At 29.2% G+C, this 14,278-nt stretch overlaps 1 protein-coding gene across 2 annotated transcripts; it reads right to left on the bottom strand.

Annotated features, from left to right (window-relative positions):
* Positions 1–8,501: 8,501 nt before the first annotated feature.
* On the bottom strand, positions 8,502–13,980 carry LOC129304003 (WAT1-related protein At1g43650). 2 transcript variants are annotated; one of them, XM_054943617.1, is made up of 7 exons: positions 13,766–13,980; positions 13,593–13,655; positions 13,362–13,478; positions 13,031–13,286; positions 12,766–12,924; positions 10,349–10,500; positions 8,502–8,871 (listed from the first exon to the last, which is right to left on the bottom strand). In XM_054943617.1, the coding sequence occupies exons 1-7, from the start codon at positions 13,966–13,968 to the stop codon at positions 8,637–8,639; spliced, it is 1,185 nt and encodes a 394-aa protein (XP_054799592.1). In that variant the 5' UTR covers positions 13,969–13,980; the 3' UTR covers positions 8,502–8,636. The 2 variants fall into 2 exon arrangements, with proteins under 2 accessions (XP_054799592.1, XP_054799600.1); XM_054943625.1 differs by having other exon boundaries at positions 8,502–8,796.
* Between the last annotated feature and the right edge of the window lie 298 nt (positions 13,981–14,278).

Genomic DNA, 14,278 nt, shown 5'->3' with positions numbered 1-14,278 from the left:
TTTCGGCCAAAAACAAAAAAAACAAAAAAAACAAAAAACAAAAACTGAAGCTTAGAGCCTGTTTGTTTTCTATTCTTAAAAATAATTTTTTAATTTTAATATTTTCAAAACAATAACTTGTTTGGTTAATGAGTTTTTCATTTTTTTTTTTTGAAAACAGTGTTTAATTTTTTGTTTTCAAATACAAGAAAATCAAAACAACTTTTAACTGTCTCTATTCCTATTTTTTTTGTTTTTACTGAGTAAAAGCGGGAAATATTGTTTCTGTTCCCACATTGCTAAGAGGACGATTTTGGTGATCACTGATTCAAACATTTTTGCCTTCCTCAACCTCATGCTGCTTTGCTATTTGATTTCTTTCAATTCAATTTCTCTGTAATTAGGCTTATGTTAAGGCTTTCTTCTATTTGTACAAAATGATTGGTTTATGATTTTTACTTGATTCTACCCTATTTTACTTAACTATATCTCTATCTCATTTATTGTAATAACTGTAGATTCTTTTAGTATTTATTAGAATATCTCATTTTATTATAATATAAATTTCTCATTTTTCATTTTCTGAAAAATGTTTCCACTTTTGTTAATGTTTTATTACACACACACATAGATATATATATATAAAAAAAAGCAAACTTACGTACTTAACTTTATACTTAACATATTTTTATCTAATAAATTAAATAAATAAATTTTCATATGCTAATAATATTAAATAATTACATGTCTATCTTGGTTTAATTAGAAAATTAAACAAATAATTTTGCGTCTATAAGTTTTTATGTTCTTATAAATATTGCTCATTTTGTGTAAGGAAATTCCAAAAAAATAAATTATATTTTATTGGCAGCAACATATAGACTCATTCTACCAAGCAAAATAACATCCAAAACAATTTTTATCAAACAAGTTTTATTATATTTTAGTTTTTAGAACTTATTTTTAATATTAATTTTGCCAAGCAATTTTCTTTGTTTTTTTAATTCTAACACTGTTTTTGAATTACTGTTACCAAACAAGTTTATTTTTTATTTGTTCTCAAAAACAGTTTTTAAAATTATTTTATGAAATAACTTTTGAAAACAAAAAATGAAAACAATAACCAAACAAGCCCTTAGTCTCTTCCCTTACACACGGTGCGTTTTGATATGGAGAGGGGAAAAAATGAAAATCAGACCTAGAAGATCAGGTGGGGCCCATTTTCTCAAGACTTATCAAAGCTGAACTTTAAAGCTCAATTTTCTAACAACTATCAAAATTTTCAAACTCAAACTCTTATAAAAAAGGCTTAAATTGGGCCCTTCAAACCTGATTCTTGTTATCAACTCTAGTTAAGACAATTATTTGTATCCAAAATTAGCTCTCTCAACTTGCCTCCAAATTGAAAGATCTTGATGTTGATAATTTTTATGAGTCTACAACTATTGTTGTTGGTAATTTCATTAATATTCTTAATTTATATTATTTTACACTTTTTACATGTTAATGAATATCATTTTTCTTAATTTGTTTTGTAGATGAAGAGTCAATAGCTTAATGTTTAACTATTTTAAGTGAATCCAAAGATGGCGATAATCCAATGCTGGATTAACATATATGATTTTCTATTTTAAGAGCTTATCTTGCTTGCTTATTGGCTTGTTGCTTGTTGGTTGCAATTGCAATTGCAAATATCATTTCTCTTAATTTTTTTTTCATAAAGTAACAGTTAGGAGCTCAATATTTAATCATCTCAAGTGAATATAAAGATGATGATGAATATGAAGATCCAATGCTAGGTTAACATATATGATTGTCTATTTTAAGAGCTTGTCCTGGTTGATTGTTGGCTTCTTACATGTTGGTTGCATGTGGCAATTGCAAATGGCAAGACTATTCGTCAATTTATATCGTTTAATTAATATTCTGATTAATCATATGTTGTTTGATTTCAAGATTATAATTATAGTTGGATGGCTATACTATGTAACATTTTAGATTGTTTCCTTTGATAATGATAATATTTGAACTATTGCATTGAAATTTTAGGTAGAACTAGAAATGTAGAACATGTCTTTATTATTATTTTTTTTAAATGGCAATCTTCAAAATAGGATGGACTATTTTAACCGTTTCATGCCTCTTAATTGTTTCATTAATTTGAACAACCATGTCCCTTAATTGTCTCTTGAGGTTACCCTGGTTGTTCCAATTTTGGTTAGTTGTTTACTATAGTAAATTCTTGATTCCCTACCATTTATCCCCTCCTAGAGGATGGAACTAATACTAAGAAGAATTTGGGGGTATATTAGTAATATAAATATGCAAGGGCAATAATTAAATGTAAAGAATGATTATTGTGAACATCTATATACCAATGCGCAAATAACATATAAAACAAGACTAGATCTCAAAACTTAAGAATTAGATATCAAATTGTAATATCACTTTCTTTATACCAAATTTAATCACAATTACCAAACTCTACAATGGTAATTATAATATAACCAGTCACAGTTGCTTTACCATGGTAGAGGGATTTAACTATAATTGTAGGATAACTAACTATATTAGAAATGAAAAAGACTTAGTCTTGAAGGTCTATTGTGGTTAATAAGAATTAACTCATGTAATCATAATCACTAAATAACCCCTACCAATGTAAAATATATAGCTTTAAATCAATTTAATAAACTCTATCATAGTATAAAAGAGTCAAACCAATCCTTTAAAAATCTATACGGTAGAAAAGTTTACCTAGTTTAGTAAACTCATTTCACTACCCTAGAAATGGATATAGGTGGCATTTAAAATTTTAGTTTCATGGCATTTATCAAATGCCATAAAATCCAATACTATAATAGGTATCAAATAGCATTTCATTAATTATTGAAATGCTACAAAACTAATGAAAAAGCTACGACGTTTCTTTCTACAAACGCTATCTCTTTGACTTTACTTTTTTTTTTTTTTAAGAAATCAAGAGAGGTGGCATTTACACCATGTTGAAATGCCACCTCTATTCTCTATAGAAGTGACATTTACAAATAATAAAAATGCCAAATCTATACAAAAATTTTTTAAAAAAATTAAAAGTTTAACAAAGGTGGTATTTATAAAATGTATAAATGCCACCTCTATGATTCTTCTTCTTCTCCTCCTTTTTTTTTTTTTGTAGCAGAACATAGGTGGTGTTTCTATGTTAAAGAAATGCCACCTATGTTGTCTTATCCAAAGAGGTGGCATTTCTATCTTATAGAAATGCCACCTCTTTGGTATTTTGTTTTTGGAATGATTAACATAGGTGACATTTGTTCTGAGTATAAATGCTACCCATTTAATATTTTTAATAAAAAAATATATAAACGACATTTCTTTCATGAATAAACGCCACCTATTTAATTTTTGTTTTGTTTGCTATACCATAGAAATGGCGTTTGCATATGCTTGAAATGCCACCCGTGTTATTTTTGAATTAAAATATATTTGTGTATATGTTAATTATTAAATATAATATATAGTTTAAATAAAATAAATATATACAATTATAAAAATATAATAAATATTTTAAATATCAAGAGAGGTGGCATTTAAAATAGCTGAAAACTCCACCTCTCTTTATTTGATTAAATTTTTTTATAATTATAAATAATATAATATATTAATTAATATTAAACTAATTAAATATCTAATAACATGTTAATTAATGATTAATTAAATAGCATCATAATAATTATCTAATTTTATAAAATTTATTAACTACAAATATTATTTCACAAATAACTTTAAATAAATAATATTAGGATATATTATTTTTAATATGTTAATGTATTATATAATGAATAAAAGTTAGACAGGTGGCGGTTAAAAACACCACCTCTCTATCATTATTTATGAAATAATCAATATATGATCAATTGCATATACTAATTAATTAAATTACAATATAATAATATTTTAATATGATAAAAATAGAGATATATAGATGTGGTATTTTAAAGATTTGAAATGCCACCTCTCTTATTTTAATTTATTAATTAAAATATCTTTTTTGTAATGAAATAGACATGTAGCATTTTCAAATGTTTGAAATGCCATCTCTCTAATTTTAATTAATTAATTGAAAATATATATTTATTATTAATGATACTTAAATAATTATATTAAAATTATTATATAATCTAAAAAAATATTTAATGAAGGGCAAATTAGAAAGGTGGTGTTTTATTATTGAAATGCTACTAATAATGTTATTTACTAAAAGCTATGGCCTTTCTTTCAAAAAAAAAACACTACCTATTATTATATACTAAAATTATGAATAAAAATAGTAATTTATAATCGGTGGCATTTGATACAAGAAACGCCATCAAAGGTCTTTGAATTTAATGTTAGTAGCGTTTTGTTTTTTATTGCTACAAAATTCTTGCTACTAATTTCTATTTTTGTAGTAGTGTTTATAAAACCATTTAAATGGCACTAGTTTCATTTCATAATTTACATCAAACCAAAGTAGTGGACACCAAAACACCAATTTGTCACATTTTCATACTTTCACATAAACAAAGTGCTTGAAACTTAATCCAAGTGTCAAAAGCTCTCACAATCACCTAGACCAAACTCAAAGGACCTAGGACAACCAATGTAACACACCACAACATATAAATACAATTCAAAACTCAATTTCACTTCTCAACCTCATTTTCATGGAAAAGCAAGGAGGAGGTGATCATCATCCAAATCATTTGAATCATCATTTATAACTTTCAAAATGACCATAACATTCTTGCACTAGTATTTTAGCCCTAATTAAACATGATTAACCCATACAACCTGACTTAGGGCACAAGGTACTAACAATCAACCATAAATGCATGCAATGATGCAAGTAACCAAAATAATCATGCTTTGGCTATATTAATATTAATTACACATAAATCAAAATAAACATGAGGCATTATAGTAGGAAAACTAGTTCCTAAGCTTTAGGAGTCTTCCCCTTATCTTAACTGGAGTTAGTTCCTATAAAATGTTAAATGTGAGGTAAATATAACTACTCAATAATCAAAGTAGTCTAAAATATGCTCATGCAAGTCAAATGACAATAGGCAACAAAGTGGGCAAGAAGAAAACAACACAACATCATTAATCACATTTCAATGCAATGCATCATCAACCATTTACTCCCAACTTCCATCACTGTTGACTGAATCCATAGGGTTAGAAAATGAATAGGAGCTAAACTTATATTATTGGGTTAGTCCAAATTTTCCAATCATGAGGGGTAACCTAGCCAAGGCCCCACAGTCAATCTCGAACTATGGATTCCTCCATCTTGAAACACAAGGGTGCCACAAGATCCTATTACCAACTTCACCAGTTAGAATTTAAAGGTAAGCCCTATTATCAATTTCATTAGGTGGAGTTTAAACCAAACACCAAAGCCTCGCAATGTTAGTGTGATCCACTTGAACATGAATCAATACTAAGGTGAACTCTCACCATTAAATCATATATCATATCACAATGTTATTGTCATCATGGTCATATTGATCAAAATTTACCAAATTCAAGAGTTGAAATCCTCTTTTTCCACATTTCACAGTTACATTAATGTATAAAACCCCACTTACATATTTTTAAAACTAAAACAACATACATACATTTAGATATATAAAAAATATTTTCAAAGTTCATAGACACCTATGATTAATTAATAAGTAATAACACGCAACAGAGTCCTCCAGTTATCTCAAACCTTTAAGAACTCAAAAGTTACCCCCCAAATATAGCTTGCTTCCATGCTAAAATCAAACTCCTTAGTACTTTGTGATGTTAGTCTATAATTAACATCAACTACCATTACTAATAATCATCAAAGACAACACATCCAACTTCTAATTTTACACTTTAATAACCAAATTTCATAATAACCACAAACTCAATTCCTCAACTAATAAGTTCTGCATTTTGTATTTGCAAGATGCAAAATTTAAATTTTTTACCCATCCGTTGTGGTGCATAGTGCCTCCATATGGTAGATGGGACAAAATGGCCAGCCCAAATTTGTTTTTCTATTTTGAGCCCAAATGACCCAAAACACCTCTAAAGCTATTCCAAAGGTTGAAATTAAATTTAATAGGCCCATCAGCCATTCCAAATTCCATTCTTAGACTAATTTAATACTCAATTTTACTTGTTTAATCTTAATTAGTTCACTTAACCCAAGGTTTAAAAATCCAATATGTTACAAACTCATTTTAGCTTAGTTAGCATTATTATCTAACTCCCAACAATTTAGATCAACACCTTTTATACCTAGGGTTTTCTCAAAATTGAGAACTCAATCACACATGACTGTATAAATTCACTTAACTTACATTTAAAAATTTAAAACAACTTTTATTAGTCCCATTAAGACCAATGGGTTCGGAACCTTGTGATAATCAAAATCATCTTCCCCCATTCTAAACCCTAGATGAAAATTCTTACAAAGAGAAGGAGGATGAAATAAAAGGGTTACCTTGATGATTTGTAGCTCAAATTCACTTCCAAGCTTTGAAAATGGGATACCCTAGCAAAGCCCTTCACTTGCTCTTCTATTTCCATTGTTTTCTTCCTTTTGTTTCCATCTCATGTGTAGGGATGAATCCATAATTCATCACATGGGGGAGCCAAAATTGAAATTTTTTCTAAGTCTCGAGAGCCATAACTTAAATTTTATCTAAAATGTGGGAAGCTAATAGTAATTTTTTACAATTTTTATAAACAAAATTATATTTATTTTTTAAAAAAATTTGGGGTGTGGGGGCGTCATAGCCCTTGTTGCCCCCCCTTAAATCCATCACAATTCATGTGTGATCTGATTTAATCATATTTCATGTCATCCATTGCTTGATGGTACAAAAAGCTCAATCTATATTTTTTTCCTCCCTACTTGGGCTCACAATAGCCCAACACACCTTCTAGCCCAAATTCAAGGCTGTTCACACGTCTAATTGGCTCATTTGTTGTCCAAGAATGATGTTAGCCTAATAACTTTAGCAAATTATTATTAAATTACCCTTTCATTAACTTACAAATTTTCTAGCCAATTAACAAGCCCAACTCATATTACCAGCTCTATATAAGTGTGTGGGGTGTATGATGGAGCCAATTAAGGCATGCATGTGTTGACACCCTCTACTTATATTTTATGAAATAGAGGGAAGCTAAGTCATTTTTATCCTTGACGATGCATACGACAAGGCGACGCTTAATCTCCATAGAAGTTATTTTATGTATTAAAAAAACCCCCCCCCCCACATGATTCTAGATGATGTGTTAGTGCAAATACACATGAAAGCCTTTCTGAATAAGCACCACAATAGGGTTGGATTAAGGTGAGCATGGGCAGGGCTGTGAATGGAAGAAGTGCGCAAGCAGGGTAGACACACAAGGTCAATGGATTGTAGGCTTCTGCTATATATATATATATATATATATAACAATTGGGAATTGATCAATTACTACTGTTGAACAAGTTGAATTATGGGCACTTTTAAATGGACTCCTAATTTGATTGAACCTGCGCTTATTCGTAGAGCTATAGTGGAGAGAGATTCGCTTCCAATTATCCGTAAGCTGAATAACAAGGGGCTGAAAGAAATAATAACACGGCTTGACTTGGAGGTTTATTTGTCAACATAGATATGTATCACTAGATGGCATCCCATGCATTGCAGTCGAATATTGACTGTCATACGTTGGTTGCTTCTCCAAGAGAGTTGCAAGTGATGATGTGTTTGGATTAATAAGAATTTGGATTTGAATTTAGTCCAAATCACTCATCTCTATGTACAAAATTTGATTAGTTTATATTTAATTTAAATCTAAATCTATTTATTATTATAAATTTTTTTATAATTTCAAATTCTTTTTACATTTTAATCATTCAAAATTTAAATTATTTCAAGCATCTCATCCTTTTTGTATTTTTACTATTGATACCTCTATAGTTATTGTATCTTTTTCTCACATCTCTTTTTCATTTTTGATCAATTAAAAAATAGTGACAAATTTGTCACTTTTAATTTTTCATTTTTGTTTCAAATATCAACTTATCTGTTTTCTTCATTGAAAATTTTTTGAACTATCCAAATAAAAATTTTTAAACACATTGATTTTAAATGTAAAATTTGAAATACAATATTTCAAATCTAAATCCATCAATGTAAATGCTAACAGAAAGAATTTTCTTAATATTTCAAAGGTAGAAGGCATAAAATAGAAATAGAAATGATGTCTTACCAAAAAAAAAAAAAAACGAATCACCATTAAGTTGGACAAGAGGTAAACATACTATATAAAATCTTCTAATTCAAGGAACAAAAAAAAAATATAATAAGATAATAATAATAATAAGCCTCCTTTCTTTGAGACCTACATAATTTATTCAATCTACTTCTCGCTCTTATTATGCTTTTAAAACACAAATGGGTGTAATTGATGAACATACGTCAAAACTTACAAATATGCAAACAAAAAAGAGAAGCCAAGACCTTATTATTATTTAATATTAAATATGATATCCGCAACAAACAAATATACACAACAAGTTGTAAATAATAGTGATTGATTATTTTTTTTCTCTTCCTAAATTTTGTTCCATGCACGTATTAGTGCTGAATAATGCATTCCAATGTGGTATCCTCTAATTTGGAATGAGTTGTTGTGTGCTCTTCGTCTTGATGGTGGCTTTCTTGCTTGGGACACTCTCTGTTCTTCCCCCACAATACACTGTACAGTCCACCCACCAACAACACTGCTCCTCCAACACTACAAGTGGCCCAAAACAAAAATACCAGCAGAAAGCAATTTGCCCTTCTTAGGTTTGTGATCCTCATCAAAGTTCTAAAACATATAAAACATTAACTAATATTTTAATAGAATCATTCAGACACAGTTAATGTTTTATAACTAGAGTGTTCTAATTTCTTTCATTGCTCACAGGTAATTTTCTATTGAAGGCAACTTTACTTGATGTATGGACAGATATTAAATTTGAGAACCTTTCTTAATGGGGATTTGAATCCCAAAGTGTTCTAATTTAAATAACCATTCATATGTAATGAAAAGGATAAAAGAGCAAATTGGCCCCTAAATAATAAATTAGATCTAGAAGTATCTGTGATCTTAAATTCTTTTTTTTTATTTGCAATATTCCCCTTCAACTTTAGAAAATAATTCAAAATAACTCTTACCGTTAATAAGAAGTTAACTTTGATCGTTAGTTGACCATAAAATGACTAAAAAAGATCAAAAAATTTTCTTGATCATTTTCTATAATTTTTTAATTCTTTTTTATAATTTTTAGGTTTTTTTTTTCATAATTTTGTCATTTTTTTTGTAATCTTCATACTAATTTTTTGTTAATTTTTATTAGTAAATTAACAGTTAAAGTTAACTTTTGTTAATGATAGGAACTACATTGCATTGCTCTCAAAAGTTAAGAGAAAATATTGTTAAAAAAATTAAATTTAGAATCTTAAATACTTTTAAACCTATAATCTAAAGGTTAAATTGCCCAATAACCAAAATGAAAATCCCTTTCCTCTACACACACACACTACGTGCTTCTTGACCTCAAAAGCAAACTTTTGCAAAGCCATTGCTTTTACGTACAAATGTAAGGATTATACTTTTTAAAGTGTTCCCTTGTAAAATTTCCACAGCATTAAAAACAATGTTCTTGTTTTTCATTCAATTTTTTTTTCTAGCTAGTTAGTTCTATCCAAAACATTAAAAACAATTCAAAATATCCAAATTCTTTTTTTTTTCCTTCAAAAGGTTATATCAATTACTGAGTTGTGCTAAAAATAAATATAATTTAGCTCTATTTTCAAAATATACATGAACTTTTCCCAAAAAAAGAAAAGGGATATTTTGGTAATTTTCACAGAATTCAAAAGTATGTGTAATTTAATTTATGCTTTACTTAAAAAAAAAACTATACAATTATTTAAAAAAGAATGACATTTATTACCGACCATAACATAAAAGATTCTGATTCTTATTAAGTAAGATAACTGATTCAAACTTTATAGACAGAAAAAATTATGTTGGACAAGTTACTTCCAGTTAGATTCCTACAATTTTTTTTTTTAAAGAAACGATATTTATACAATTTTAATAACATATAAATTAATATCAATGTATAATACTCCATATAGGAATACTATCCGCAAACCAAAGTGATATTAACATGAGAAAAAAAAAACGTTAAGGATTGTAATTTGTGAGAGATGATTCACTAATCAATTAAAAATTATTGAATTGAAAATGTCTAATTAATTAAGCTTAGAATAGTTTCAAATTGAAAAATATGTACCTTCCCCAGTAAAGTGATTCCTTCCACAAAAGAGCTGAGAATATTGCTGTGATGATAAGAGCCAGAGGGGTAAACATTGCTGTAAAAACGGGTCCTTTAGTCTCTATAGTGCACACTTGGAGCCAATAACAAATCCCTGTCACAATTAAACCCTGCAAAATAACATTAAACTATTCATGCATATATATATATATATATACATACATGTATGTATATAAAAGGAAAAAAGGGAAAAAATGCAGAAAAGCCGAAATTTCAAATTCTAATTAACCTTGTAGATTTAATGTTTAAAAGACAATTTCACCCTTTAGCAATACATTTAGGAATATCTAGGACTCTAAACTCATTTTTAGTGTAATATTCTCTTTTATCTTTTAAAAAGATGCAATGTCACTTTTACCATTAATAAAAATTAAATTTAATTATTAGTTAACTATAAAATACAAAATTAGATAAAAGGACAAAAAAAAATATAACAGAGAATAACTCAATACATTACAGAAAAAGGCCAAAAAATTTTCTTGGTCATTTTTTGTAATTTTTGAAATTCTTTTTTATAATTTTTATTAACTAATAGTTAAAGTTAATATTTATTAATGATTAGGGAAATATTGTATTATTTTAAAATGTTGAAAGTAAACATGCACAAAAAATGAGTTTACAATTTTTGACACTACTGGACATATAATTTAGTAGTAAATTTGCCATTCAACCCTAAAATTAATATTCAAATATGAATTAATCAATAACATTGGATATTATAATAGTCACTATAATATAAAAATATGCGTGCGAAATTGAACAAGTGAAAATAGCTAGCATAATGTGAATATTCTTATGATGTTCTGTTACAATTTCATCCTTTCATGTTCACTCTAGAAGCCGTGTTTGACACATGAAAAAGGGTATTTGAAGAAAGGAAAAATGGGATGGAAATTATTTTTATATGTTATATATATTTGTTAGATGACAAATTGACTTTTTTAGGCATAGAATTTCCCATATATTTATGCAAGAGAAAATTTCCATTTTTATTTAATTTCCATTAATTCACATTCCCATTTTACACCAAAAGGGATTTTACAGATTGGAAAGTAGCCAAAAAGCTGTCATGAGTTGTAAGCTTTTTCACACAACACAAAATGATAGCATAATGTGTGGATGGTTCACCATACGAAAAAAAAGAAAAAATAAGAAAAGAAAAGAAAGGGAAATCACCAAGAAGTTCCCCACAACAATTCAAAATAACCTAAGGTCCCACCAAATTCAAAAATATCCATCCAGTCCCTAAAGACATAGAAGTGAATAAAATTATAACAACAATGACCATGTTATAAGATGGCTTGTTGAAAATTTGTCAACTGCAATTCACCACAGAAAAAAAAGCTATTGATAAGTTAGACATCTAATAGTGATAACTACAACTTCATTTATTAATATAACCTTTGTCTCATAATAAATTGCTATTGTCAATTTTGTCAATAAAGCACTTATGGACATTTTGATTATTATCATTTTTAACTCGTTCACTTTTAAGTTGCTAGGGACTTAATAGCTACTTAGAAATTTTATGAGATTGTTGGATACTTTGAATGGTTGTAGGGGATTTCATTGTAATTTTCTCAAAAAGGAAAACATGGGTTTTCGGAGTTTGAATCATGGGAGATTCAACTACATTTCTGGACCCCAAAAACAAATTAAATCCCACTTCCTGATGCATTACGCTACTTTTGATATACCTATCACTTTGCGTCCACACACACACACACACACACACACACACACACACACACACACACATATATTTTTCTTTTTAATTATCAGAGACAGAGACAATCATGGGCACAGCAGTTCTTGTCCTCAATGTTTTGATCCTAACAAGAAGCTAGCAGACACACTGAGTGTGTCCCACATGGGAAGTATGAGGTTTTATTATATTGATTATATTGAGTCAATTTCTTTAAACCGAGAGAACATGGCCTAGATTCGACTATGTGGCATAATAAAATCTCCAGTGATTATCTGATGAACAGTTATAGCTTTTAGTTTAGTGAAAAGTGTTTTTTTTTCCTTTTTTTTTTTTGTGGTCTTTTAGCTTTTATGGCCTTGTGATAAATGATTTTTCTTATGACTTGGTTTTACAGTTTGAACACAGGATTGAATCCTACATATCTATATATAGTTTATGTTCAAGGATGAAGCTCTTTCAAGAGATAACAAATGATAAATCCTAGGTTTGGATATCAGAAAAATGAAAGAGACTAAAGGAACCATGATTGTACTAGGTTTGTATGAAGAAATAGACTGTGTGTTTTAAACTCTTGAGTTTTTGTCTGGACCTAACTTTTACATGTTATTTGAGTGTTGAGTTGTGAACATTTAAAATTTGTTTAAACATGATGAGAAGATCAACATACACAGTAGGCCACAGAGAGAAGATTTATGTCCCATCCGAGCTTCCATGCTGAAGGATCTCTCTCAAGTGCAACAGCTAAAACAGCAGACTGTATGAAGCTGAAGAAACATTGCAGATTGGTGAGCCGAAACTTCGCAGTGTATTGTTTTACAATGAAACCCTGAAATTAAACCAAAGTGAAATGGGTAAGAATCATCAACAAAAAGATCAAAGACATATTCATAGAATATAGTGAAAGCAATCAATGATGAGGTACTACTACTTACTTGCAATATAAGCCATAAAGACCATGCAGTGTTTGCAGAAAGCATCATGACAGGACCTTTGATCAAATCCATTTTTGAGTGACCTTTTGTTAGTGACATTGATGAGTGATGATTCTCCTGATTCTGAGCATAAAACTTCATGAATTCTAGAGGAGGTCCTTTCACTAAAGCAAATACGATTGCCCCAGAAAGGCTCAGAACAGAACCTAGAATCTTTGACACCCCGTACATGTGTTTTATGGATATGCTTTCCACTCTGAAATGACAGAAAACAATAGATAAATACACACATGTTCACTATGTTAAAGCGTTGAAATTCAGCAATCTTGACCTTAATATAACAGCCATGATGAAAGTAATTGCAGGAACAGTGTTGGTGGATGCAGCAGCAAAAGTTGCAGTTGTATAGTTGATTGAAACATAGTAAAGGCTTGAGCTCAGTGTTAACCTGAAAATGTTGAAAAGAATGAATATCTGTATATTTAAGGCCATGTCTGCATTGAAAGTGATTAAACAAGAAATGATGGGGTCAGAAAAAAGTTCATGATGATCACATACATACCCAAATAAGGAAATGAAAAAGATTTTCCAAAGCAAGGTGTATGACAAGGAAGTAGCCTGCTTACTGGAAATAATCAAAGAGAAGAATGGCCAAAAGATCAGAGAGAAAGAAAAGCTTGATGAAGCAATGATTGTGAGAAAATTAATGAAGAGAAAAGGACTGTGATGGGGAACCTGTCAAAGAAAGCAAAGGGTGATAAAGCAATTGAAGCAAAGGCTTGCCTATAGACAACAAACACATAAGGGTTCATTCCCTTGGAGATCGCAGCTTTAGAGAGCAAAGCCATGCCTGCATACACAAACTGTATGAAGATCATTGCTATATAGGGCTTGTTTTTCTGCAGAACAACACTGCAACTTAGTGATGAACCTTTCATTTTTTGCTGATATTTTTGGTCTCTCTGTATATGGTCTTTGAACAAAGAAGAAGCATGTTATGTACATATATAGAGTTTGGAATTCGTGTGTGTCATCGTTTGCTTTAATGCCTTTATTCCCTAATTTTGCGCCTTTCCAATCGATCCATTTTCTAGTTTCTGACATCAAAGTGGAAAGAATTTGTTGGCCCATCCATTGCTACAGAAAAAGCTAACTCATTAAACAGACACTGTAGATTGTCATTCTAATTCACAGTATGGGCACAATATATAGGACTAGCTGATAATGCATGCTTAATTATGATGACTT

This window comes from Prosopis cineraria, unplaced genomic scaffold (assembly GCF_029017545.1).
Source record: "Prosopis cineraria cultivar Desert tree isolate PC_DT_omini unplaced genomic scaffold, ASM2901754v1 PC1, whole genome shotgun sequence".
Classification (NCBI taxonomy): domain Eukaryota; kingdom Viridiplantae; phylum Streptophyta; class Magnoliopsida; order Fabales; family Fabaceae; genus Prosopis; species Prosopis cineraria.
This window is presented reverse-complemented; position numbering and strand designations above follow the sequence as displayed.

What these genes read in the sequence shown, in the direction of transcription:
- LOC129304003 (XM_054943617.1), bottom strand. Translation starts at nt 13,968, where the DNA reads ATGAAAGGTTCATCACTAAGTTGCAGTGTTGTTCTGCAGAAAAACAAG. An exon ending in TTTTTCATTTCCTTATTTGG is followed by an intron (nt 13,479 to 13,592) that starts GTATGTATGTGA and finishes CAACATTTTCAG; the next exon opens with GTTAACACTGAGCTCAAGCC. An exon ending in CTTTATGGCTTATATTGCAA is followed by an intron (nt 12,925 to 13,030) that starts GTAAGTAGTAGT and finishes GTTTAATTTCAG; the next exon opens with GGTTTCATTGTAAAACAATA.